Source organism: Acinonyx jubatus, chromosome A2, assembly GCF_027475565.1.
Source record: "Acinonyx jubatus isolate Ajub_Pintada_27869175 chromosome A2, VMU_Ajub_asm_v1.0, whole genome shotgun sequence".
Classification (NCBI taxonomy): Eukaryota; Metazoa; Chordata; class Mammalia; order Carnivora; family Felidae; genus Acinonyx; species Acinonyx jubatus.
Window position 1 is genome coordinate 110,055,714 of NC_069383.1, and position 26,447 is coordinate 110,082,160.

General features: G+C 42.5%; 1 protein-coding gene across 10 annotated transcripts in view; it reads left to right on the plus strand.

The window, feature by feature from the left end:
• Positions 1-26,447, plus strand: part of CFAP92 (cilia and flagella associated protein 92 (putative)) — a 70,723-nt gene that overhangs the window by 29,385 nt on the left and 14,891 nt on the right. For 4 of the 10 annotated variants that reach the window (XM_053218862.1, XM_053218860.1, XM_053218861.1 and 1 more), the window contains exons 9-11: positions 8,781-9,685; positions 15,018-15,212; positions 17,157-17,454. In XM_053218862.1, the coding sequence (XP_053074837.1) occupies positions 8,781-9,685; positions 15,018-15,212; positions 17,157-17,454 (1,398 nt within the window). Of the gene's footprint in view, positions 1-8,780; positions 9,686-10,279; positions 11,289-15,017; positions 15,213-16,497; positions 16,697-17,156; positions 17,455-26,447 lie in introns of those variants that run through there. The other 6 variants (XR_008296983.1, XR_008296984.1, XM_053218866.1 and 3 more) reach the window with 6 other exon arrangements.

The window sequence follows — 26,447 nt, forward strand, 5'->3', positions numbered from 1 at the left end:
ATTGATCTGTTCTATTGTTTGTTTTAGTTTCTGTATCACTTTTCTTTTCTAATCTTTGTTGTTTCCTTCCTTCTGCTGGTTTTAGGTTTTGTTATTCTTTTTCTAGCTCCTTTAGGTGTAAGGTTAAGTTGTTTATTTGAGATTTTTTTGTTTCTTGAGATAAGTCCGTATTGCTATAAACATCTTTCCTAGAACCACCTTTGTTGTGTCCCAAAGGTTTTGAGCTTTGTGTTTTCATTTTCATTTGTTTCCATGTATTTTTTTAAAATTTCTTATTTTATTTCCTGGTGGCCCATTCATTGTTTACTAGCATGTTATTTAACCTCCATGTATTTGTGATCTTTCCAGGTTTTTTCTGGTGATTGACTTCTAGTTTCATAGTGTTGTGATCAGAAAAGGTGCATGTTATGACTTCAGTATTCTCGAGGTTTGTCTTGTGGCCTAATATGTAATCTATTCTGGAGAAGGTTTTTTTAAATTTTTAAATATTTACTTATTTTTGAGAGAGAGAGCACACACAGGGGAGGGGCAGAGAGAGATGGGGGCAGAGGATCCAAAGTGGGCTCTGCACTGACAGCAGTGTGGAGTTCGGACTCACAAATTGTGAGGTCGTGACCCGAGCCGAAGTTGGACACTTAACTGACTGAGCCACCAGGCGCCCCACACCCTATGTCTTTTGATTGGAGCATTTAGTCCATTTACATTCAGAGTAATTATTGATAGTTATGTATTTGTTGCCTTTTTATTACTTGTTTTATGGTTGTTTCTGAAGATTTTCCCTGATCCTTTCTTCTCTTTCTCTCTTTCATGGTTTGATAGTTTTCTTTAGTGATATATTTGGATTTCTTTTTTTTATTCTTTGCATATTTATTGTGGTTACTATTATATTTGTATATAACATCTTCTGCATAGAGCAGTCTATGTTAAATTGATGGTTGCATATGTTTGAACCCATTCTTTACTCCTCTTCCCTCCCATGTTTTAGTGTCATATGATGTCATATTTTACATCCTTTTACTTTATGAGTCCCTTGACTCATATTCAAAGAAATACTTATTTTTAATGCTTGTGTAGTTTTTATTTTTCATACTCTCACCTGTATTCTTTCCATTAGACTCAAAGAGTTCCCATTAAGGGGCGCGTGGGTGGCTCAGTTGGTTAAGCATCTGACTTCGGTTCAGGTCATGATCTCACGGTTCATGGGTTCGAGCCCTGCATTGGGCTCTATGCTGACATCTCAGAGCCTGGTGCCTGCTTTGAATTCTATGTCTGTGTGTCCCTCTTTCTCTGCCCTCCCCCACTTGCACTCTGTCTCTCTTTCTCTCTCTCAAAAACAAATAAACATTAAAAAAATAAAGAAAAAAGATTTCCTGTTAATATTTCTTGCAGGGCTGGTTTAGTGGTCATGAACTCCTTTAGTTTTTGTTTGTCTGAGAAACTCTTTATCTGTCCTTCTATTCTGAATGATAGACTAGCTGGATAGAGTATTCTTGGCTGCAGCTTTTTCCCTTTCAGCACTTTGAAGATATCATGCCACTCCTTTCTGACCTGTAAAGTTTCTGCTGAAAAGTTTGCTGGTAGCCTTATAGGCTATTTTTAATTTAATTTAATTAAAAAAATTATATCCAAGTTAGTTAGCATATAGTGCAACAATGATTTCAGGGGAAGATTCCTTAGTGCCCCTTACCCACTTAGCCCATCCCCCCCACCCCCTCCCACACCCCCTCCAGTAACCCTCTGTCTGTTCTCCACATTTGAGAGTCTCTTGTGTTTTGTCCCCCTCCCTGTTTTTATATTTTTGCTTCCCTTCCCTTGTGTTCATCTGTTCTGTGTCTTAAAGTCCTCATATGAGTGAAGTCATATGATATTTGTCTTTCTCTGACTAATTTCACTTAGCATAATACCCTCTAGTTCCATCCACGTAGTTGTAAATGGCAAGATTTCATTCTTTTTGATTGCTGAGTGATACTCCATTGTATCTATATACCACATCTTCTTTATCCATTCATCCATCAGTGGACACTTGGGCTCTTTCCATACTTTGGCTATTGTTGATAGTGCTGCTATAAACATGGGGGCACATGTGGCCCTTTGAAACAGCATAACTGTATCCCGTGGATAAATGCCTAGTAGTGAAATTGTTGGGTCGTAGGGTAGTTCTATTTTTAATTTTTGAGGACCCTCCATACTGTTTTCCAGAGTGGCTGCCCCAGTTTGCATTCCCACCAGCAGTGCAAAAGGGATCCTGTCTCTCTGCATCCTCGCCAACATCTGTTGTTGCCTGAGTTGTTAATGTTAGCCATTCTGACAGGTGTGAGGTAGTATCTCATTGTGGTTTTGATTTTTGTTTGCTTGATGATGAGTGATGTTGAGCATTTTTTCATGTGTCGGTTGGCCATCTGGATGTCTTCTTTGGAGAAGTGTCTATTCCTGTCTTTTGCCCATTTCTTCACTGGCTTATTTGTTTTTTGGGTGTTGAGTTGGATAAGGTCTTTATAGATTTTGGATACTGACCCTTTCTCTGCCATGTTGTTTACAAATATCTTCTCCCATTCTGTCACTTGCCTTTTAGTTTTGCTGATTGTTTCTTTACTGTGCAGAAGCTTTTAATTTTGATGAGGTCCCAGTAGTTCATTTTTGCTTTTGTTTCCCTTGCGTCTGGAGACGTGTTAAGAAGTTGCTGCAGCTAGGGGCGCCTGGGTGGCTCAGTAGGTTGGGCATCTGACTTCAGTTCAGGTCATGATCTCACATTCCATGAGTTCGAGCCCCGCGTTGGGCTCTGTGCTGACAGCTCAGAGCCTGGAGCCTGCTTTGGATTCTGTGTGTGTCTCTCTCTCTGCCCCTCCCCTGCTCATGCTCTGTCTCTCTCTGTCTCAAAAATAAATAAAAAAAACATTAAAAGAAATATTTAAAAAGAAATTGCTGAAGCTACGATCAAAGAAGTTTTTGCCTGCTTTCTCCTTGAGGATTTTGATGGCTTCCTGCCTTACATTTAGGTCTTTCATCCAATTTGAGTTTATTTTTGTGTATGTGTAAGAAAGTGCTCCAGGTTCATTTTTTCTGCATGTCAGTGTGTCCAGTTTTCCCAGTACCACTTGCTGAAGAGACTGTCTTGATTCCATTGGATATTCTCTCCTGCTTTGTCAAAGATTAGTTGGCCATACATTTGTGGGTCCATTTATGTGTTCTCTATTCTGTTCCATTGATCTGAGTGTCTGTTCTGTGCCAGTACCATACTGTCTTCATGGTTACAGCTTTGTAATACAGCTTGAAGTCCGGGATTGAGATGCCTCCTGCGTTGGTTTTCTTTTTCAAGATTGCTTTGGCTATTTGGCGTCTTTTCTGATTCCATAAAAATTTTAAGATTGTTTGTTCCAGCTCTGTGAAGAATGCTGGTGTTATTTTGGTAGGGATTGCATCAAATATGTAGATTGCTTTGGGTAGTATTGGCATTTTAACAATATTTGTTCTTCCTATCCAGGAGCATGGAATCTTTTTCCATTTTTTTGTGTCTTCTTCATTTTCTTTCATAAGTTTTCTATAGTTTTCAGTGTATAGATTTTTCACCTCTTTGGTTAGATTTATTCTTAGGTATTTTATGGTTTTTGGTGCATGGGCTCTTCTTTTTTAATGTTTGTTAATTTTCGAAGGAAGAGAGACAGAGCATGAGTGGGGCAGTGGCAGAGAGAGGGAGACACAGAATCTGAAATGGGCTCCAGGCTCTGAGCTGTCAGTGCAGAGGCTCAAACTCACAAACTGCGAGATCATGACCTGAGCTGAAGTCGGTTGGTTAACCGCCAGAGCCACCCAGGCCCCCCTTCAAATAAACTTTCTGATCTCTTTTCTCTCTCTTCTTCTTTTGGGATCCTTATATTTTATTAAAAATTTTGTTTGTTTTTGAGAGAGCACGTGTTGGGGAGGGGCAGAGAGAGAGGGAGAAAGAGAATCTTAAGCAGGCTCCATGCCCAGCACCGAGACTGACATGGGGCTCTGTCTCATGACAGTGAGATCATGACTTGAGCCAAAATCAAGAGTCAGATGCTTAATTGACTGAGCACCCAGGTGCCCCCTTCTGAGATCCCTATAATATGAAAGTTATTATGCTTGATGGAGTTGCTGAGTTTCATAACACTATTCTCAATTTGCATAATTTTTGTTGTCTCATTTGCTCATCTTGGTTACTTTACTGTCTTCCAGGTTATTAAATCATTCCTCTGCTTCATCTAGCCTCCTATTTATTCCATCAAATGTATTTTAAATTTCACTTATTTTGTTCTTCATCTCTGATTGATTCTTTTTTTATCTCTTTGTTAAGGATCTCACTGAAGTCCTCCACTATTTTCTCCAGTGAGCATCTTTACGATCATTACTTTAAATTCTCTATCAGGCATATTACTTCTATCCATTTTGCTTATGTCTCTTGCTATGGTTTGGTCCTGTTCTTTCATTTGGGGCATCTTTCTCTGTCTCCTCATTTTGTCTAACTCTCTGTGACTGTTTCTCTGTGTTAGGAAAGTCAGCTACTTCTCCTGCTCTTGAAGGTAATGGTCTTATGAAGAAAAAGTCCTATAGTGGCTCTGCAGTGTCCCCTGTTCCCTGGGACCTGGCGCTTCAGGGAGTGCCTCCTATGTGTGTTGTTTATACCCTGCTGTTGAGTCCTGGCACCCTCCCTTTTTTTCAGTCCAGTTGCCTGCAGAGGCTGTTTTTGCCTGTTGTGGGCAGTGTTTGGCTCCCAGCAGGGGTGGGGTGCATTTTAATAAGGTGTGCACTGGTCTGCTTGTGAAATGAGACCTGCCAGCACAGCTGCTCCTGCTAGAACTAAGGTCCCACAAAATATGCAGGTCGGGAGATGAGGTGTTGGTGCAGTTTGTGCCCGTTTTCTGGGAGAAGGGCCCTGCAGTGTGGGGACTGAGGCAAGCATGACTGGGAAGGGTAGGTCTACCAAAGTTTGTGGAGTGGGGGAGACCTTGGTGTAAGCCAGTTAGGTAGTGAGTGTCAGCGATGCACTGGTTCCTGCAGGTGGCCGTATGTTTTTGCTGGGGCTAGGGGAGGGAAATGGCACCTGCCAGCTCCTTTGTTCCTGGAGAGGTTTCCCTGTTATCCCTGCCTCTCTGGGCCATGATTTGCGATGAGTGAATCACTCTCCCTCTTCTCTGCCCCCACCAGCCCTGGCATTTTTCAAACTGCTGCTTCTAGGCTGTGTCTGCCTGGGTTGTTTGTTATGCAGTCTCTTTAAGGGTGAGAACTCTACTTTCTAATGTCTTCTGGGCTCTCCCAGGGCTGAATCTACTGATTTCTAAAATTCTAGGCTTTAAGTCTCAGTCACAAAACTCAGACCCTCTTTCTTTCAATACCACATGTTATGGGGATTCGTCTTCCCTTTGTGGGCTCCCTGGTGTGAAAGTCTATTTTTTGGCCTTCTCTGCAACATTGGCTCCTTTCCCACCACATACGGACACAGTTCGTCTCTTTCCCAAACCATGTCTTTCCCCTTCCCACCTTCTTTGATGTGACCTCTTCTCTACCTTTAGTTGTGGAGTTGTTCTGTTAGTCTTCAGATCATTTTCTGGGTTATTTACACTGATGTGAGCGTTATCTCGTTGTATCTGTGGGAAGAGGTGTGTGCTTAGGGTCCTCCTACTCTGCCATCTTCCCAGCCTCCTCAGATATCTTTTATACAAGTTTCTTCTCTCCTCCTAGAGCTCTGATGATACAAATGTGAGACCTTTTCATATTGTCCCCCAGGTCCTTGAGGCTCAGTTTACTTTTAATTTTCAGTCTTTCTTTCTCTATGTGTTCAGGTTGCATACTTTCTATTGATCTATCCTCAAGGTCACATACTTGTTCCTCTGCCATCTCCATTTTGTTCTTTGGGCCATCCAGCAAATATTTAATTTCAGTTATATTTTTTAGTTCTAAAATTTCCCTTTGGTTCTTTGTTATTGTTTCTATTTGCTGAGACTGGTTACCTTCCATTTGTTTCAAGAATGTTTGCAGTTACTTGTTGGAGAATGATTATAATTGTGGTCTTAAAGTTTTCATCTGATAACTCCAGTATTCATGTCATCTCAGAGTTGGCATTTGTTGGTTGTCTCTCCCCCTGATAATTGGTCAACATTCCTAGTTCTTTGTATGTCAAGTAATTTTGGATTGTATCTTAGACATTTTAAATATTATGTTATGAGCCCCTGAGTCTTTTTAAATCCTATGGAGAATGTTGGTTTCTTTGTTTTATTAGACAATAACCACAGTTAGGGTGAAGGTGTAATTTCCAGTTTACCTTCTGTAGCTGTGGTTTTAAGGCCAATTCAGTATTCAAAGATTTTGTAGTGATATTTAAGCCTGTGCTGCATGTGCACTACTCAGGGGCTAGTCTGAGACCTGTGCAGTGGTCTCTCTATAGTTCAGTTCTCAGAACCCCTGGTATGCTGCTTAAGGCCAGATCCACACATGCATAGTTCAGGTATAAGCCCAAGTTTACACATAGCTTTATGGAATCCTTTTCTTGATTTTCCTCCTATCTACACTCTCCAGTTCCTAAGGAATCCTCTTCCTGGTCTGCTGGCTTGAAAGGTGTATCTTTAGTGTTTCCACTCTAACATGCCTTTCCTGGGACTTGGACTGCTTCTGAGAATAGGTGGTGGGAAGATATGTAGAGTAAAAACAATAACGAGGGTGTGCCACACACTTTGTATCACAGTTCCTTTGGTCAAAGAGGATTTCCCTCTTTCGGATTTTTAGGTGCCTTTGGGGTGGTTGGCTGGGTCAGTTGGTAGAGCATGCGACTCTTGATCTCGGGGTTGTAAGTTTGAGCTCCACATTGGGTGTATTTATTACTTAAAACCTTCAAAAAACAAACAAAAGATTTTTCAGTGCCTGCCCAGTTGCTGCCACTGCCATCAGATTGCAGCGTTGGAACTTGAACTTGAATGAGGGCAGGGCCAGGAGAGAAAAACAACAGGAGATCCTCCCCAACCTCTACTCTTTGTATCCTGTAGTGGCAGGGGAGCGGGGGGGGGGGGGGGGAGTCCCTCTTCCCATTCTTTAGAACAGAAAGAAAGGGTTTCTCTTAGAGCTCTGACTGTCAATGCCTGGTGCACAATTCTGGGATTCAGGCTTCCTTTTGAATCCAGTCTGTGACATACAGGAGGAAGATAAAATCCAGGAAACTCACAGCTAGATTGGTTGTACTTTGAATTTGTTCTCTTTCTGCAATCTGCCCATTACCTTTTACTTTCCAGAGACCTCTGACAGCAGCTCCATGCATTCTGTCTACAGTTTTTGGTTGCATTCACCGGGAGATACATGGCGGATGTGCTTACTCCATTTAGCCAAATTTTAAAGTTCATCTTGACCAGTTTTAATTTTTCTTTTTTATTATTGTTTTATAGATGTTCTTTTTATAGTCTGCATACAAGTCCTTTATCAGATGTTTAGGTATTGCCCATATTTTATGCCAGTTGAGGACTCGACTTTATTTGACAAAGTCCATTTTATTAACTCTGGCTGTTATAACTAGTGCTTTTTTGTGTCCTGTCAAAGAGATCTTATCCTTCGCTCATGAAGATTCTCTCCTATGTCTTCTTCTAGAAGATGTAAAATTTCAGCTTTTGTATTTAGGTCTATGATTCATCTAGAATTAATTGCATTTTTCTGACCATGAAAACTGTGTATTTCTCTATTTAGATTTTCTTTAATTTCTCTCTGCAATAGTTTGTAGTTTTCAGTGTGTACAGGTCTTACACATCTTTTATTGCATTTCTTTCTAGGCATTTTATGTTTTTATGGTATTCTAGGTGATATCTTTATTCATCACCAGTAAATTGAAATACAATAGATTTGACCTTGATATTCCTTTTTATACACATAACCAAATATATTTAGTTTATATGTATCTGATCGTTCTAATATCTTATGCCTTTGTGCAAACAATTTTGCTAGTAGTACCTTTTACCTTAGTTATTTTGTGATTTTTTATTATGAGCTCACATTTAATTGGACTTTATCTGTGGGGATTCTTTGAGGCCAAGGTTGAATGTGGATTTCTCTAGGTTTCTTGATTGCTTCTCCCAGGTACCTGGGAGCATACCAGCCCAGGATTATTTAAAAGTAAAATTTCAGTTTCTGTGTAAAATAAGTAGTACACTTGGGGTATGAATTCAGATCATAAACTTGCATAAGGGATAACTTTTGATAATAAAATCTTAGCCCCAAGGTTAAGAGTTGCAAGATTCCCTGTTTTCTGTCCCTCCTTTCCATCTCATTCTCCATGCCCTCTTAAGCCCCAAACCTCTGAGCCTTTCCTCACCTTGTATCTTTCTCCTTGAATACCTAGTGATATGCTGAAGGTGAGCCCATGCCAGCCCTCCAGATGGATGTCTGGGAAATATGGATTACCTTTTCTAAAAACCACTTACACTCCGCCTTTTCTGCACCTAGCCCTGGGCTTGGAAGTAAAAATACAGGTGTGCAAAATGCACGTGGACTGTCTTCATGACACTCAGTTTGGGAGGAGGAAATAGTGACTTAATACTTACTAAGCCCTTGTCTTGTGTCAGCCACCATCTTGGTGCTTTCACACATGTCACCTAATCCCAGGGATTACCTGGCAGAGCAGGCTTTTCATCAGTATTTGTGGATGAGGAAATCCAGGCCACAGGGGCTGCAGGTGACAAATGCGACATTAGGATTTGAGCCCGTGTGGGATTCTTCCTTTAAAGAGGAGGCAGGGTGACTGCCACTGCATCCTGGTGATCTGTCGTCACCTCGCTCTCTCCTAGAGGCTGTGCACCCCCGTGTACTGCAAGTACAAGTTCTTTAAGACTCCAGTTCACAAGACGGAGGGGAAGCCCCATGGAGTACACATCTACTTCCAGGACATCAATGTCATCTTTCTTGGGCCGATGCAGCCCAGTGACTTGAGGGAATACCTGGAGGGGCCCCCCATGGTTGTGGAGGTTCACGACAGGGACCGCAAGTTAGAAGAGTATTCCCAGAAGCCCACCCTGTTTGGGGATGACCCCTTGGATTCACACCTCAACCTCCAGGCCCTCATCTCTCCGGAAGAGACAGAGAACAACCCCTTTGAATCCCAAAACAAGATATGGAACCCTTATGGGGTTGCCAAGGTCAGTTTTGCCGACCTTCTCCTTGGCCACAAGTACTTGAACTTGGTGGTCCCCATCCACAGGTGTGAGCCCAAGCCCACACACCATGGCCGGGATGGCAGGAGCAGGAAGGTTGTGGGGTTTCGGGTCCCCACGGATGGCTTTCAGCACAGCTCAGTGCCCATGGGCAACTACCTTGAAGCCAACTCCCAGCTCAAGCTGCGGGTGGACATTGCAGTGCCACTGCGGGCCAGCGCCGAAGCCCCTGACCCTGAACTTACAGGCACCCTGTTTGGCCGCATCATTTTTGTGTTTGACTCCAGAAAGATCTCCCTCCTCTCCAGCCTGCTGCAGGACATCTCCATGATCAATGCCAAGGCCCTTGATCTGGACGCCTACTCTGCTGGGAACATCCAGCAGATTCTGTCTGCCTTTAAGATGCACATGAGGATCCAGGAAAGGCAGGACCTGGATGTGCTCACTGGCTTCCACCTGCTGGATGGGAAGATCCATCTTCTCATTCTGGAAGGTTTGGCTGACCAGGGTTTAAAGCGGCTGTGGGACAGCCATCAAAGCCGGTGAGTGCGTGGTTTTGTGTTTCATGTAAAAGTCATCATGTCTGGATGCTGAGTGAGTGGGGAAATCTTTTGAAGCCAGGATCAGGTTCAGTATGTTCATCTGTGAGAAGGATATGCTGATTCAGCTCCTCTTGGGGTTTATTGTAAAGCACTTTACAGGGCTCTGTACTTGGCCTTGATCACAGAAGCAGTTGCTTGCCTTTGGATGAAGAGACGACTTTAGGGGCATCTAGAAGAGAGGGTGGTTGAGGAAAATGGGTCTGCCTTCACACTTCTGAGGGGCCTACTTGGCTAACAAGGAGAAGAATGTTCTATATGGCCGTAAGATGGACACTACAGGGAAATAGATTTCAACTCGCCCCAAGGAAGGCCTTTCTGATTATTTTGGGGCTGGGAAAGCTGCCTCAGGTGCAGAGGGTTTCCCTTCCCTGATGGCCTCCAGGAGCACCTGATGACTGCTCAGTGGGGCTATTGGAGAGGCAATTCAAGTGTCTGATTCAGGGCTAGAGCAGGTGGCCCCTTATGGTCCTTCCATTCTTTAGTTTTGGTTTCCTGACAATTCTCTTTTCCTTCCATTATTTGCATGTATCCTAGTTCGGGTTAAAAGGACCTCCCTGTTTTAGTCTGGGAACACTCTCTCTCTGTCTTTGGAATTCAGTTGCCCCAGGACCCAGATGATGACAATAGCAGGTAGTCCTGAGGTTGAGTGCATCCACCCAGGAGGGAAGAGCGGCCCTGCGGGGACCTGTCTTGATGTGCTAGTGGGCCAAGAGGCACTGTGGAGAAGCTGGCAATATGTCTAGTTACCTGCCCAAGAGAACTGAAAACATAAATCCACGCAAAAACTTGTACAGGAATGTTCACAGCATCATTATTTATAATAGTCACAAAGCGGAAACAAGCCAAATGTGCTGCAACCAATGAACAAGATGTGATATACCCATACACATGAATAATGTTCAGCCATGAAAAAGGAACGAAGTACTGATCCACGTACTTCAACATGGATGAAGCTTGAAAACATACCAAGTAAAAGAAGCTGGGCATAAAAGGCCACATGTTGAATGATTCTGTTTATGCGAAATGTCTAGAATAGTCAAATCCACAGAGACAGAAGATTAGTGGTTCCCAAGGGTCTCAGGGGAAGGATGAGGGAGAAGTGGGGAGTGACCGATAATGGGTACAGTTTCTTTTTGGGGTGATGAAAATTTTCTAGAATTAATGTTTGCGATCGCACAACATTATTAATATACTCAAAACCATTGAATTGTTACAATTAAAAAGGGTAGACTTACAGTGTGCGGTGAAGAATCTGGCCTTGCCTAAAAGGTCTGGCCTTTGCCCTTCCTTGGCTTCTGGGAGGTGACATATGTCATACCGTATATAAGTGCCTTTGTTTAGGATGGGGGCTGACTGCACTAGATCTTAGAATGGGACCAGCCTCACCTGATAATCATAGGATACAGGTTGACCATGCCAGATGGACCAACAGTGTGAGTTAGGATTGGGGCTTTGGTCTTGCAGTGTTGGTTGGTCTAGAGACTGAGATTGCCATGTGGGCAATCAAGCAGTAAATTGGTCATGTCCCTGTAATGGAGCCCAAATAAGAATTCTACACACTAGTGCTTGGGGGGAACTTCTCTCTGCATATTGTCCCATCAGTGTCATAAGGGTGATACATCCTGACTCCATGAGGAAAGAGCAATGGAATCTTGGTGTTTGGAACCATCCTGTACCCTGCCCTATGTCTCTTCCTCTGGCTGATTTTAATTGTATCCTTTCCCTGTAATAAGCTCTGTGAGTATAACAGCTTTCAATAAGTTGAATAATCGGTGAGCCTGGGGGTGGTATTAGGAACCCCCTGAACTTCAGTTGGTATCAGAAATCAGGGCAGTTTCGGGGACTATGACCTCAAATGTTGTAGTTTGGCTAAGTCGGGTGGTATGGTATGATCTTGTATCTCAATGAACAGTATTTTCCCAGTAGGAGAAATGATATAAAGTATGTTCATGGACCCCAGTTAAATTAAACTACAAATAAAAAATTACTAACCAAGAAAAAATTTTACAAGCTTGGAAATTAGCAAATACTTCCAAGTAACCCATGAGTCAAAAGAGAAATTGTAATATAATTTAGACATTGTTGAATTGAACACTAATGAAAAGAGTATAATATCTAAATTTGTGGGGTAATGTTAAAGTGTTATTTAGAGGAAACTTTATAGACTTAAATACTTACATTAGAAAAGAAGAAAGGCTGCAAATGATTAATAGATGTTGCAGAGATTGAAATAAGCATTGTAAACTATGTCAATAAACTTAAATATGTACAAGAAATTCCAAATATATAAAAATGTTTTCAGAGGAGATAGTTTAGAGGTTTCTGGATATGAAAGTTAATGTAAAAATCTATTGAATGTCTGAATACTATCTATATACAAAAATCATTTTTAAAAAAGTTAATACTTTTAAGTATCATAAAAATATGAAATTCACATGAATAAATTCAACATAAAGGAGTGGAAGACCTCTACCATGAATACTATGGAACTTTTAGAAACATTAAAGAAAACCTAAATAAGCGAAGAGACATACCATGTTCATGGATTTGAACACGTAATAATGTAGAGGTGTCAGTTATCCCCAAATTGGATATATAGATTCAATGCAATATCAATTTTAAAATGCCACTTTTTCAAAAGTATGGAACTTGAAAAGCTGATTTATGAATTTACATCAGCCTGCAAAAAATACATTCTTGAATAAGAACAAGATGGGAGAACTTGCTCTACTAGATATCAGGACTCATGATAAAACCACAGTGATTAAGATCATGTATTGGTTCAGGGATAGACAAGCAGATGTATGGGATGTAATAGAAAATCCAAAAAGAGACCTACGTGTAAGTGGTAACTTGACATATGACATATGCAGATTGAAAAATCAGTGGGAATGAATTTTAAATGCATTAAAAGCGTGAATTTACATAACGCAATATCACTTTACACCCACTAGTCTGGCTAGAATAAAAACGTCAGATTATAGCAAGTGTTGACAAGGATGTGGAGAAATCAGAATTGTTATTCACTGCTGGTAAGAATTAGGTGAATTAGATGGTGTAGTCACTTTGGAAAATAGTCTGGCAGTTCCTCAAAAGAGTTACTATTTGACCTAGCAGCCCCACTCCGAGGTAAATGCCCAAGGTAAATGAGACTATATATCCACGCTAAACAGTATATAACTTTATAACAAGATTATAATAGCCATTAGGGGGGCACCTGGGTGGCTTAGTTGGTTAAGCATCTGATTCTTGCTCAGATCATAATCTCATGGTTCATGAGTAAAAACGATTGAAGTATACACATTAAACGAATGAATTGTATGGAGTGTGAATTAAATCTCAGTTGAAAAATACCTCTGGGGGGCGCCTGGGTGGCTCAGTTGGGTTAAGTGACCAACTCTTGGTTTCGGCTCAGGCCATGATCTCACAGTTTGTGAGTTCAAACCCCGTGTTGGGCTTTGCGCAGACAGTGTAGAGCCTGCTTGGGATTCTCTCTGCCCTTCCTCTGCTCATGTTCTCTCTCTTTCTCAAAATAAATAAAGGTTATAAATAAAAAAGAAAAGTACCTCTAGTGGGCAAAAAAAAAACTGAGGAAAGGAGAAAATTTTTTCAAAAAATGGTGTTGGGATAATTGTTTATCCAGAAGAAAAAAGGAAAATAATTTCCTACATCGAACCATTCACACATATCAATTCCAGCTGGATTAAAAATCTGTGTACATTTTCAACTTTCTAAAAAAATTTTTAATGGTTATTTTTGAGAGAGAGAGAGTGCACGAGTAAGGGAGGGGCAGAGAGAGAGGGAGACACAGAATCCGAAGCAGGCTCCAGGCTCCGAGCCGTCAGTACAGAGCTTGACGTGGAGCTTGAACTCACAAACCGTGAGATCGTGACCTGAGCCAAAGTCGGACGCTCAACCGACTGAGTCACCCAGGCGCCCCTCAACTTTTTATTTTGAGATACTTATAGATTCACAGGAAGTTTAAAGAATACCACAGAGATCTCACAGACCCTTTCCCCACAGTGGTTACATCTTACCTAAGTACAGTACAATATCTAAACCAGGACGCTGACACCAATACAATGTGTGTGTTGTCTGTGCCAGTTGGTCAAATATAAATTTGTATGACCACTATGCTAATGAAGTTCCACCCTCTTTCTCCGTCCTGTTTTCCATCTCCTTAATTTTTTCATCTGTGTATAATCTTGCATATTAATGGAATCATACAGTATATGACCTTAGGAGATTGGGTTTTCTCCACTCAGTATAGATTGTGACAGGTCCATGCGAGCTTTTGTGTATGTCAATAGCTCATTCCTCTTTGTTGCTGATTAGTATTTCATCTAATGGATGTACCACAGTTGAACCATCCATTTATTGAGAGACCTTTTGGTTACTCCCAGTTTTTGAGTTTTACATATGAAGCTGCCGTGAACAGTGACGTACAGGTTTTTACGTGGACGTAAGTCTTCTTTTCTTTTTTTTTTTAATTTTTTAACGTTTATTTATTTTTGAGACAGAGAGAGACAGAGCATGAACGGGGGAGGGTCAGAGAGAGAGGGAGACACAGAATCTGAAACAGGCTCCAGGCTCCGAGCTGTCACCACAGAGCCCGACGCGGGGCTCGAACTCACGGACCGCGAGATCATGACCTGAGCCGAAGTCAGCCGCTTAACCGACTGAGCCACCCAGGCGCCCCAAGTCTTCTTTTCTTTTTAATTGAATTATAATTGACTTACAATATTATATTAGTTCCAGGTGTACAGGACAGTGATTTGATGTTTGTATGCACTGCAAAATGATCACCATGGTAGATCGGATTACCATCCGTAACCGTACAAAGTTATTAAATATTATAGACTCTATTCCTGTGCTGCACATTACATCCCTGTGACTTATTTATTTTATAACTAGAAGTTTGTACCTCTTAATGTTTGTTTATTTTTGAGAGAGAGAGAGAGAGACAGAGCATGAGCAGAGAAGGGACAGAGAAAGAGAGAGGGAGGTATAGAATCTGAAGTAGGATCGTCAGCACAGAACCTGACACGGGGCTGGAACTCACGAGCTGTGAGACCATGACCTGAGCCAAAGGCGGATGCTCAACTGACTGAGCCACCCAGGCGCCCCTCTGCTTGTGTGTTTTTAAACAAGCAAAAAGAGAAAGAAAGGGAAAAGAAAAGGAAAAGGCTCTTGCCAAAGGGCAAAACCGCAGAGCATTCTGGGGGCCTGCAGAACGGTGCTGGTAAAACCCTGCTCTGCGGGCTCCTTGCAGAAACACCAAAGCAGAACACGGGAAATGCAAGGTGCTCTACAACTCCGCGCTACTGTTTCGCCACCGCCTATACGCAGACCTGGAGACCGTCCTGTACCAAGTGCACCTCTTCAAGCCGCTGTCGCAGCTCATGAAGCACTCGGTGCTCTACGTCCGCAACACCGTTCCAGAGAAGACCTTCCAGGCCCTGACCAGGTGTGCCAGGCTGCCACGGAAATGAAGGTCCCCTCCCTCGGGGCGGGCGCTGGGGCCTCGTGGGGGGGCCCCTCCAGGGGCAGTTGTTGATACTCTTCATGCCCAAAGGAGTCGAACCAGGAGTGGAGCACAGTTCCGAGGGACCCCGAGCTTCTGTCATGCCCCCCCACCGATGGGGTTTTGGAATCGCGCTGGGGAAGGGAGGGCGGTTGACTTGAACACGGGTTACATGAAGCTCTCTGCTGCTCTTGGGGAATAGCCTAGAACAGCGTGAGCAGTGAGTGGGGGGGGGGGGGGGTTAAAACCCCTTTTCCCAGTGAGTGATGAGGACCAGAACCAGATCCACCAGGCCTGCAGCAGTTGTCTCTACCAACTGGATGTTTGCTTTTGTTGGCTTCTTCCCCAGCGGCCTGTCCAGAAAGCCACCGTCAGAAAGGCATCCTCCAAAGATCTAGATCTTAAACAGGGCATGCCTTAATCTGTGCTCAACCCTGGGAAGCTGTGTGCTCCTCCAGCTGGGTTGAGCACGGCTCGTGCTCCAGGAGGACCTCCTCCCTTCACGTAGGGAACAGCCACTGCCCGGTAGCAGTGGGGCCAAACGAGGCACACCCAGTTTGGAAGCAGAGACGGAGAAAGCATAGTGCGGTGGGGCTCCTGGGACCCTGGCCAGCCTGTGCCGGGCTTCGTGGGGGCAGCGAGGGACTGTGGCTGGTTCTTTCAGGTGGTCAGGAAAGGCTGACCTTGAACGTCAGTGAGCGGGCATTCATCAGGTCGACAAGTCCTCTCACTGCCGTCTGGAGCAGGGGTACCGACTGTCTCTTTACACCTTTAAAAGCAGCAACAGCCGTGGCCGAGACGTGGCGCCCAGCTGATTGAACGTATTAATGAAGGAGAGGGCAGAGGCAAGAGAGAGAGGAAGGGAGAGAGCCCAGACGCGGAGAAAGAGAACTTAGTCCTTCCTATTATTTCCCACTTCTCCACGCGCGGGTCTGCCTGAGGGGCTAGGCAGGGTAGCCCTGAAACAGTAGGCCGAAGCTGCAATTCAGGAAGGGTCGTGTGTGCAGTGGGCCTCAGGCTCATGGTGGGGAGGTGCTGGGACATGGGGGTGTCCAGAGCCTTGGCAGTCAGTCAGAGGAGGCTGGACCCTGCCCTGTCCTGCCCTGCTGGAGACAGGAAGTAGCTGGGGTGGGGAGGTGTTAGGGAAAGGGAAGAAAACCACTATTTATGAAGTGCTGGCTGCATCCTGGGCAGCTGCCCTCATCGTGGCTTTATTCCCATCTGCAAGGTCCCGTGGTGGCCAGAGAGCTCAGCGGGTGAGAGGCAGAGCCCGCCATCCTCAGGCATGCCCCCTCGCAGTGGACCTCGGGAGTGTCAGAGACAATGAGCAGCGAGTAACAGCTGCTATGTGTATGTTGTACAACATCAGCGTCAGCCAAGTGCCCAAGGTGCACCGGCCCCCCTGGGAGAGGGCAGCGAGGAAGAGTCTCAGGGCAGGGGACGTGGCGGGGGGGGGGGGCATGGGTGGTGGCCGCTCAGTCCTGAGCTTTGTGGAGACATGAGGCTGTGTGTGTACTGCCTTCCTCCTGCGGCAGGAGCTCTGAGATCCACACCCCTGACCAGCTAGCTGGTTGGGGCTATACCCTGATGGGGCGCAGGTTGGTGACAGGCGTGGAATAAGGCCACGGTAGCAGAAAATAATCAGAGTGGACTGTGGAAAGCCCTTAACTTCTGGGGGCTGGGAGGAGAGCGGAAAGGGGGCATTGCGTTTTGTGGGCTCGTCCGAGTGGAGTCTAAACTCTGCGTGTATGAGGTCTGTGATCTGGGACGAGCTGGCCAACCTCTGAGCTCCCTTTGGTGTTGTGAAATGGGGCCGCTTTTGCCCATCTTGAAAGGTTAGACGAGGCTGTGTTGCGGCGGGGGGGGGGGGTGCCCTCTGTGTTTCAGGATCTACTGTATCTGCTATCACAGCAGCAAACTCAGGGAGGTGATCACAGAAGACCTGCTCCCATCCTCTGCCATGGTCAAAGACTTGAGCCAGGAGCTGGGGCTGCCCATTTCACAAGAAGGCCTCACAGATGGAAAACCGTCGGTCTTGCCAACTCCTCCAGCCCCCAATCTCGAGGACTTACGAGGTCAGAAACCCGACCTCGCTTATGAGATCCAAGCCCACCAGGAGAAGTATCTGCGGTGGCGGAACGCCATGGTGCTAAAGAACAGAGGCCAGGAGCGCAGCCTGATCCAGGTGGGCACTCTCTCCTCCCCGGGTCAGGGGTCCCAGGCCTTCGCCCCACCTGGGCTGTCCAGTCACCACGGGGGATACAGGGCAGAGGACCAGTTCCTGTACCTGCTCTCCTGGGATCCCGGGCAGGTTGCGTAAGAGGTGCCAGTTGGGGGCTGAACCAGGTCAGAAGCCGTCTCCCAGCCGTCAGGTACCCATCGTTCCTGAAAGTGAAAAGGAATGCTCTTAGGTGTTCTCACCTTTACCTTGGCCCCGGAGTTCACCTTGAAGGCTGGGCGCTAAGGAAAATCTCCCTCCCTCCACAGCCACCAAGAAGGCTTAAAACACTGACATCCAAGGTATGACTTGAACTTGTCCGCCCACGGTCTGTGTGAAGCACCTCCCTCCCCCCAATCTCCAGGGAGACAAAAGTTCAGAAAGAAGTTTGTGAGCTTTGCAAGTGGATATTGTTTATGAAAACCAGCAAAGAGGTTGTCTTCCCATTTGTGTGGAGGTTTTTGGTTTTTTCAAAAGAACCAGTTCTTGGATTCATCAATCTGCCTTTTCTCTGGTCTGTTTTCTAATTAACGTCAGCTTTTATCTTTTATCATCTTTTAAAACTTTTTCTCTTCTTTCTAGCTTCTTTAAATTTTATTATTGAAGTATAATTGGCATATCGTTAGTAAGTGTAGTCACCATCTGTCACCAAAAAACATTATTACAGTATTATTGACCATATTCCCCATGTCGTAATTTGAATCTCTGTGGCTTATTTATTTTATAATTGGACATTTGTACCTCTTAATCCCTTTTATCTATTTCACCCATCCCTCCACTCACATCCCCTCTGGAAACTACCAGTTTGTTTTCTGTTTTTAAGAGTCTATTTGTTTTTTGTTTGTTTGTTCATTTGCTTTATTTTTAGACTCTACATATAAGAGAAATCATATGGTATTCGTCTTTCTCTGACTTACTGTACTTAGCATTATATTCTCTAACCCCATCCGTGTTATTGCAAATGGCAAGATCTCATTCTTTTTTTATGGCTGAGTAATATCCCATTGTACATATATACCACATCTCCTTATCCATTAATCAGTTGATGGACACTTGGGCTGTTTCCCCATCTTGGCTATTGTAAATACTGCTGCAGTCAACATAGATGTGCATGTATCTTTTCAAATTAGTGTTTTCATTTTCTTTGAGTAAATACCCAGTAGTGGAATTACTGGATCATATGGTAGTCGTATTTTTAATTTTCTGAGGCACCTCCATACTGTTTTCCACAGTGGCTGCACCTTTCTAGCTTCTTGAGTTGACTATTTCATTCATTTTTATTCTTCCTTATTTAATAAGAAAGGCTACACATTTTCTTCTGTACACATCCTTGGCCACATTCTGTAAAGTGTTACATGTATTGTATGTTGCGATTGTTATTTGCCTGAAATGTCTTAGAAATTTCAGAACAAAACAAGACCTAGATACAGTCCTAGAAAAAAGTCAAACCACTGAGGCTATGAGAAGTCTTCCCTGACCCCCTTATTCTACCTTCTCAATGCACTTACACAGGTACACGCTTGCGCACACATGCATTCAAGTACACAAATGTATCACATTCATTTATGGGTTAACACTGTTTTGTTAATGCCATTTAACACAGGGCCTTGAAGATTTTATAAAAATATGCCTGTATAGAATTTTGTAATATGTTTGTATAATTAGTATCTTCCTATCCTCTGTATTTTATTGAAACCACTTGGAAATATTGTTTCTATTATCTCAGTTATTGCTAATTTCAAATGGCCTTAAGTAGCTTATCCATGCTATAATCAATCATTGAAACCCAGCCATAACTTAATTTTTCTATTTTTACTCTAAGATATAATTTACATACCATAAAATTTAATCATTGTAAGTGTATATAAATCAGTAACTTTTAAGCAAATTTGTGGAGTTGTGTACAACACAATCCAGTTTTAGAACATTTCCATCCCCATAACATTTTTCCCTATTGCTGTTTGAAGTCAATCCCTGTTACCACCTCCAGCCCCAGGTAACCACTGATCTACTTTTTGTCTCTACAGATTTGCCTTTTCTAGACATTTCATGTAAATGGAATCAGACAACATGTGACCTTTTGTGTCTGGCTTCTTTCACTGAGTATAATCTGAGGTTCATCCATGTCGCAGAATGTATCAATAGTTCCTTTTTAAAATTGATGAATAGTATTCCATTGATTGGATGTATCACATTGAAAGTTTTGTTTAATGTGTATTTATTTATTTTGAGAAAGAGACAGAGCGAGCAGGGAGGGGCAGAGAGAGAGAGAGACAGAATCCCAAGCAGGCTCTGTGCTGTCAGCGTGAAGTCTGATGCGGGGCTTGAACTCACGAACTGTGAGATCATGACCTGACCCCAAATCAAGAGTCAGATGCTTAACCAACTGAGCCACCCAGGCACCCATGGGTGTATCACATGTTTACTTATTCATTCCCCACTTGGTGAAATTTGTATTGTTTCTATTTTGGGACTCTTATGAATATCGCTGGTTTGAACATTTGCATACAGATCATTATGTGAAAATGTATTTTCATTTCTCTCAAGTAGAAACCTAGAGAATTGCTGGGTCATGTGGTAAATTTAACATTTTAAGACACTTTCAAGCAGTTTGACAATGAAGTTGTACCATTTTACACCACAAAAAGCACTCCAAGAGTTGGTTTCTCCACATCCTCGCAAACACTTGTTACTGTCAGTCTTTTTTCATTCATTCATTCATTCATTCATTCATTCATTCATTCATTTATGTTGAGAGAGAGTGAGGGCATGAGCTGCAGAGGGGCAGAGAGAGAGAGAGAGAGAGAGAGAAAGAGAGAGAGAGAATGCAAAGCAAGCTCCACACTGCCAGTGTGGAGCCTGATGCCAGGTCAAATTGAATCCATGAACCGTGCGATCATGACCTGAGCTGAAATCAAGAGTCAGACGCTTAACCAACTGAGCCACCCAGATACCCGTTGGATATCTCTTAATGTACTTATTAATGATTTATATATCTCTGGTAACTATACATATATTTTACATGTTTTAAAATCAGGTTGTTTTCTTGTTGAATTGTAAGAGATCTTTATTTTGGATATAGTTGCTTAATCAGAACTATGATTTGCAAATATTTTCTCTGTATATGTGGCTTGTCTCTTTCTTAATTGTGGTAGGAAAAACTCTTGATGTGTAAAGGCTTTTAATTTTGATGAATTCCAGTTTATCAGTGTCTTTGTCTTATTGATCATGCTTTTGGTGACATAGCTCTGGGCTCTGCTTAACCCAAGCTCACAAAGATTTTCTCCTGTGCTGCCTTCTAGGGGATTTGGAGTTTTGGCTTACTTTTAGACTTTAAAGCATCTTCACCAATTTTTTGTGTGCATGCATAATGGAAGGTAAGGGTCTAAATTCATCTTTTTTGCATGTGGATATCCAATCGTTTTAGCACCACTTTTCAAAAAGATGAACTATCCCCGCACCGTCCCTAAGAATCCATTGATGAGAAATGCAAAGGTTTATTTCTAGGCTGTTATACTCCATTGACTTAGATGCCTGTCCTTACACGAGCCCCACATTATCTTGATTACTATAGCTTTACAGGCAGTTTTGAAAATGGGTGGTATAAAGTCTTTTAACTTCTTTTTCAAAATTGTTAGACTATTTTGGGTCCTTTGCATTTCTATATAATTTTAGGATCACCTTGCCAATTTATTAAAAAAAAAAAAACAACTTGTGGGGATTTTCCTGAGGCTTATATTGAATATGTAGATCAGTTTCGGGGAGAATTGCCATATTGACAGTTTTGAGGCTTGTAATTCATGAACATGGAACGTCTAGACTTCTTTTGGGTCTTCTGTAATATCCTTCAGTAAGCTCTGTAGCTGTCACACACAGGCCTTACACCTGATGAAATCTTTGCTGTTGTGAGCTGAATTATTTAATTTTTGAATTGTTGCAATAACAGAAATACAATATATTGATTTCGTATCCTGAAATCTTTGGAAACTGGATCATGTCATCCCTGGATAAAGATCTCTTTACTTCTTCCTTCCCAAGCTGGATACCCTTCCTTCCTGCATTAGTCTATGCAGATTGTCATACAGAACACAACTGTCGGGTGGCTTAAATGTCAGAAAGTGCTTTTCTCACAGTCCTGGGGGGTGGGAAGTCAGGATCAATATGCTGGTAGAGTAGATCTCATTCTGAGGCCTCTTCTCTTGGCTTATAGGTGGCTGCATCTCACTGTGTGCTCTTTTCTTTTTTTCTTTAATGTTTATTTACTTTTGAGAGAGAGAGAGACACAGAGCATGAGCAGGGGGAGGGGCAGAGAGAGAGAGGGAGACACAGAATCCAAAGCAGGCTCCAGGCTCCGAGCTGTCGGCACAGAGCCTGACGCAGGGCTTGAACTCAGGAACCATGAGATCACAACCTGAGCTGAAGTCGGACGCTCAACTGACTGAGCCACCCAGGCGCCCCTCTCTGTGGCTCTTCTTTGGCGTGGGGAGAAAGACAGTGGGCTCCCTGGTTCCTCCTCTCATAAGGACATTAATCCTGTCAGATCAGAGTCCCCCCACTCTTACTCATCTAACCGTAATTACTTCCTTACCCAAATACAGCCACATTGGGGATTAGGGATTCAATGCATGAATGGGGTGTGGGGGGGCATTCATTCTATAATCCTCCCTTTGCTTCCCTTTGTACTGCCTACAACCTGTAGTATAAAGGTCAGTGTCAAATAGGAGCAGTAAGAGCAGACATGCTTGTTTTCTTCCTGATCTTGGGGAAAGCAATCTTTGACCATGGAGTTGGATATTAACTACAGGTTTGGGGTACGCTTTATGAGGTTGAGGAAGTTTCCTTGTGGTCTTAGTGTGTTGAGAGTTTTCATCATGAATAAATGTTGGATTCTGTCAAATGCCTTCTTCCCCCTGCACACATTGTGGTTCTTGTCTTTTATTCATATGGTGTGTCACGTTACTTGATGTTTGGATGTTAAAACATCCTTTCATTCCTGGAATACATCCCACTTGATCATGGTGCATGGCTTTTTATCTATGTGTTTCTGAATTTAGTTTGCTAATATTTTGTATTTTTCTTGTGATAGCTTTGTCTCACCTTGGTACCCATGGAATACTGGCCCTGTAAAATGAGTTGGTGTTTCTTCCCCTTCTATATTCTGGAAACAAGTAAACTGTTGGTATTCATTCTCTCATTGTTTGGTAGAATGAACCAGTGACTCCATCCAAGCCTGAGCTTTCCTTGGTGGGTAAAAGGCTGATTTGATCTCTTTATTTGTTATAAGTCTATTCAGATATCTCTTTCTTAAGACAGGTTTGATAACTTGTGTCTTTCCAGGAATTTATCCATTAGATGTAAGCCCTCCAGTTTGCTCTCCTATACTTGTTCATAGTACTCTCCTATAATCCTTTTAATTTCTGTAAAGTCAGTAGAATGTCTCCTCTATCACTCCTGATTTTACTAATTGGTACATTTTTCTTTCTTGGTCATTCTAGCTAAAGATTTGCCAATGTTGGTGGTCTTTTTGAAGAACCATTTTTGAAAAAACAGGAACAGAAGGAAGACCATTTTTTTTTTTTAATGTTTATTTTTGAGAGAAAGAGCGTGAGCAGGGGAGGAGCAGAGCGAGAGAAGGAGACACAGAATCCAAGCAGGCTCCAGGTTCTGGGCCATCAGCACAGAGCCTGACACAGGGTTTGAACTCACGAACTGTGAGATCATGACCTGAGCCGAAGTCAGATGCTTAACCAACTGAGCCACCCAGGCGCCCCTGAAAAAACATTTTTGGAATTTGTTCATTTTCTCTATTTTTCTATTTCATGTTTTTCTACTCTAAACTGTATTATGATTTCTTCCTTCTGCTTATTTGGATTCATTTTGTGATTCTAGTTTCTTTTTTTTTTTTAATTTTTAATGTTTATTTTTGAAAGAGCACGAGAGGGGGAAGGGCAGAGAGAGAAGGGGACAGAGGATCCAAAACAGGCTCCAGGCTCCAAGCTGTTAGCACAGAACCCGATGTAGCGCTTGAACCCACGAACTGTGAGATCATGACCTGAGCTGACGTTGGACAGTTAACCGACTGAGCCACCCAGGCGCCCCTGTGACTCTAGTTTCTTAAGGAGTAAAGTCAGGTTTTCGATTTGGATCTTTTTTTATGCATGTGTTTCCAGCTACAAATTTCCCCCTAAACTCTACATTAGATGCATCCCATAAACTTAGTATGTAGTATTTTCATTTCATTCACCAAAAAATATTTTATAATTTCCATTGTGGCTTTTAGAAATTTGAATTTAATTCTGTTGTGACTAGGGAATGTACTTTGTATGATTTCTATTGAATGAAATTTATTACAATTTGTTTTATGGCCTAGATACATCCTCAGGCTTGAAAGGAATATATACTTTTCTGACATTGGGAGGAATGTTGTATAAATGGCAGGATGATAAGCTGGCAATAGTGTTGTTCAGGTCTTCTGTGTCATTGATTTTCCTTTCTCAGGTTCAGTGATTGGATTGAGGTATTGAAGTCTCTATTGATGGTCGAATTGTCTATTTCTCCTGTCAATTCTGTTTAATTTTTCTTACTGTCTTTTGGGGCTCTGTTGTTAGGCGTGTTTGTGTTTATAATTATATCTTCTTGATGAACTGACACTTTAATCATTATGAAATATCTCTTTTGTTTCTAATAACATGTCTTGTCTAAAACACCATTTTGTCTTATACTAATGTACTCACACCAGCTCTTTTCTGGTTTGCATACTATATATTTTTCCACCCCTTTGACTTTCAAACTGTGCCTTTACATCTAATATGTGTATTCTGTAGACAGCAGATATCTGCATCCTTTTTTTAAAGTCCAGTCTGACAATCTTTGCTGTTTGTCCATTTATGAGTAATATAATTTTTGATATGGTTCGATTTATGTCTTGTTTTTTATATATTTAATATTAATTTCGATTCTCTGTTGTTGCTTTACTGCCTCCTTTTGTGTCGAACAGATATAAAGTTGTACCACTTTAATTCCTTCATGGATTTTTTTCTTAAAAAAATGATTTCCTAGTGGTTTCTCTAGGATTCATCTATAATATGCATCTTAAGCACAATCTACTTCAGATTATCACTAGCTTTATTTGGGTAAATGTAGAAACTGTTCTGCTATATAGCTGTTTCCTCCCCCTCCTTTATTTTATTATTGTTATATCTATATATGCAGTAATCCCCAAATATGGTGTTATTATTGTTTTATGCAGTCACGTCTTTTAAAAGTTGAGAGAAGGAAAAATGTATATAATATTTTATATTTACTACATATTTATCTTTTCCAGTGATTTTTCAAACATTTATTTTTGAGGGGGGAGGGGCAGAGAGAAGGCAGAGGATCCAAAATGGGCTCTGCACTGGCAGAAGAGAGCCCAAGGAGAGGCTCAAACTCATGGGCTGTGAGATCATGACTTGAGCCAAAGTCAGACACTCAACTGACTGAGCCATCCAGGTACCCCTGTTCCAGTGATTTTTTAAATGTAAATTCTAGTTACCATCTGATGTCATTTATTCTCAGCTTTAAAGGATTTCCTTTAGTATATTTGATAATTTGCAGGTTACTACCAACAAATTCTACCTTTATCAGAGGATATCTTTATTGACCTTCGATTTTGAAAGATGGTTTTTGTGGGCCACAGAATTCATGGTATATTTACCAAGAACTTTTTTTTCTTTCAGCACTTTGAAAATGTTATTACATTGTGTCTCTGTTGTTTCTGTTGATGTTTAGCCATTAAATCGTATTTCCTTGTACATGATGAGTCATGAGTCATTTTTTTTCCTTGCTGTTTCTAAGATTTTTATCATTGTATTTTTCTTTCAACTGTTTGACTCTAATATGTACAGGTGTAGATCTCTCTATATTTATCCTACTTGGGGTTTATTGAGCTTCCCTAGATCAGTAGATTAATGTTTCGGGTCTTTAGTTCTTCAACACTTTTTGCGGCTTCTTCCTCTCTCCCCACCCTCCCTTCTCAGACTTCCATTATGTGCATGTTGGTTCACTTATTAATATCCCATACGTCTTGAGGCACTATTAATTTAAAAAAAAATATTCTTTTGGGGCACCTGGGTGGCTCAATCAGTTACGTGTCTGATTTTGGCTCAGGTCATAATCTCGCGGTTTGTGAGTTCGAGCCCTGCATCGGGCTCTGTGCTGACAGCTTGGAGCCTGGAGCCTGCTTCAGATTCTGTGTCTCCCTGTCTCTCTGCCCCTCCCCTGCTTGCACTCTGTCTCTTTCTCAAAAATAAGTAAACATTAAAAAAAGAAAGAAAGAAAACTGTACATTTAAAATGCATTGCAGTAGGGGCGCCTGGGTGGCTCAGTTGGGGGACTCTTGATTTTAGCTCAGGTCATGATCTCTTGGTTGGTGGGATGGAGCCCCACCTTGGGCTCTGCGCTGACAACATGGGGCCTGCTTGGAATTCTCTCTCTCTGCCCCTCCCCTGCTCTCTCTCTCATGTCTCCTCTGCTGGCGCAGGCAGTCAGCAAGCGATGTATGAAGAGCATATCAAGGCGGCTATTTCATTTCCTGTGTCTCTCCGTTAATTAGTTTGCTTGCCTGTTGCTTGCGCCAGGTAGGACGGCAACTCAGGTCTGCTGAGCAGCTTGCCTGCTCTGTTGGTTTGCTGCTGAGATTGCTGTCGTTGCTTATAATTGGCCCTGCCCGTGGGCTTTGCAAGCTGCAGTGCAGATCAAGTAAGTGTGCACTCAAGTGGGCAGTGCAGCTGGTGATCTTCCTGACTCGCACACCCTCGGAGAACTACTCGAAGTGCCGGGGATGGCAGGAATGACGTTGACTCTTCCTGTTCTTACCTGAAGTTGAGCACATTTCCGTGAATAAACACTTCGAAGTTTTTTTGTATGCCTTTGGACAATTTCCAGTGGTTGCTTTTGACGGTTTTGTCCAGTTTTATTGT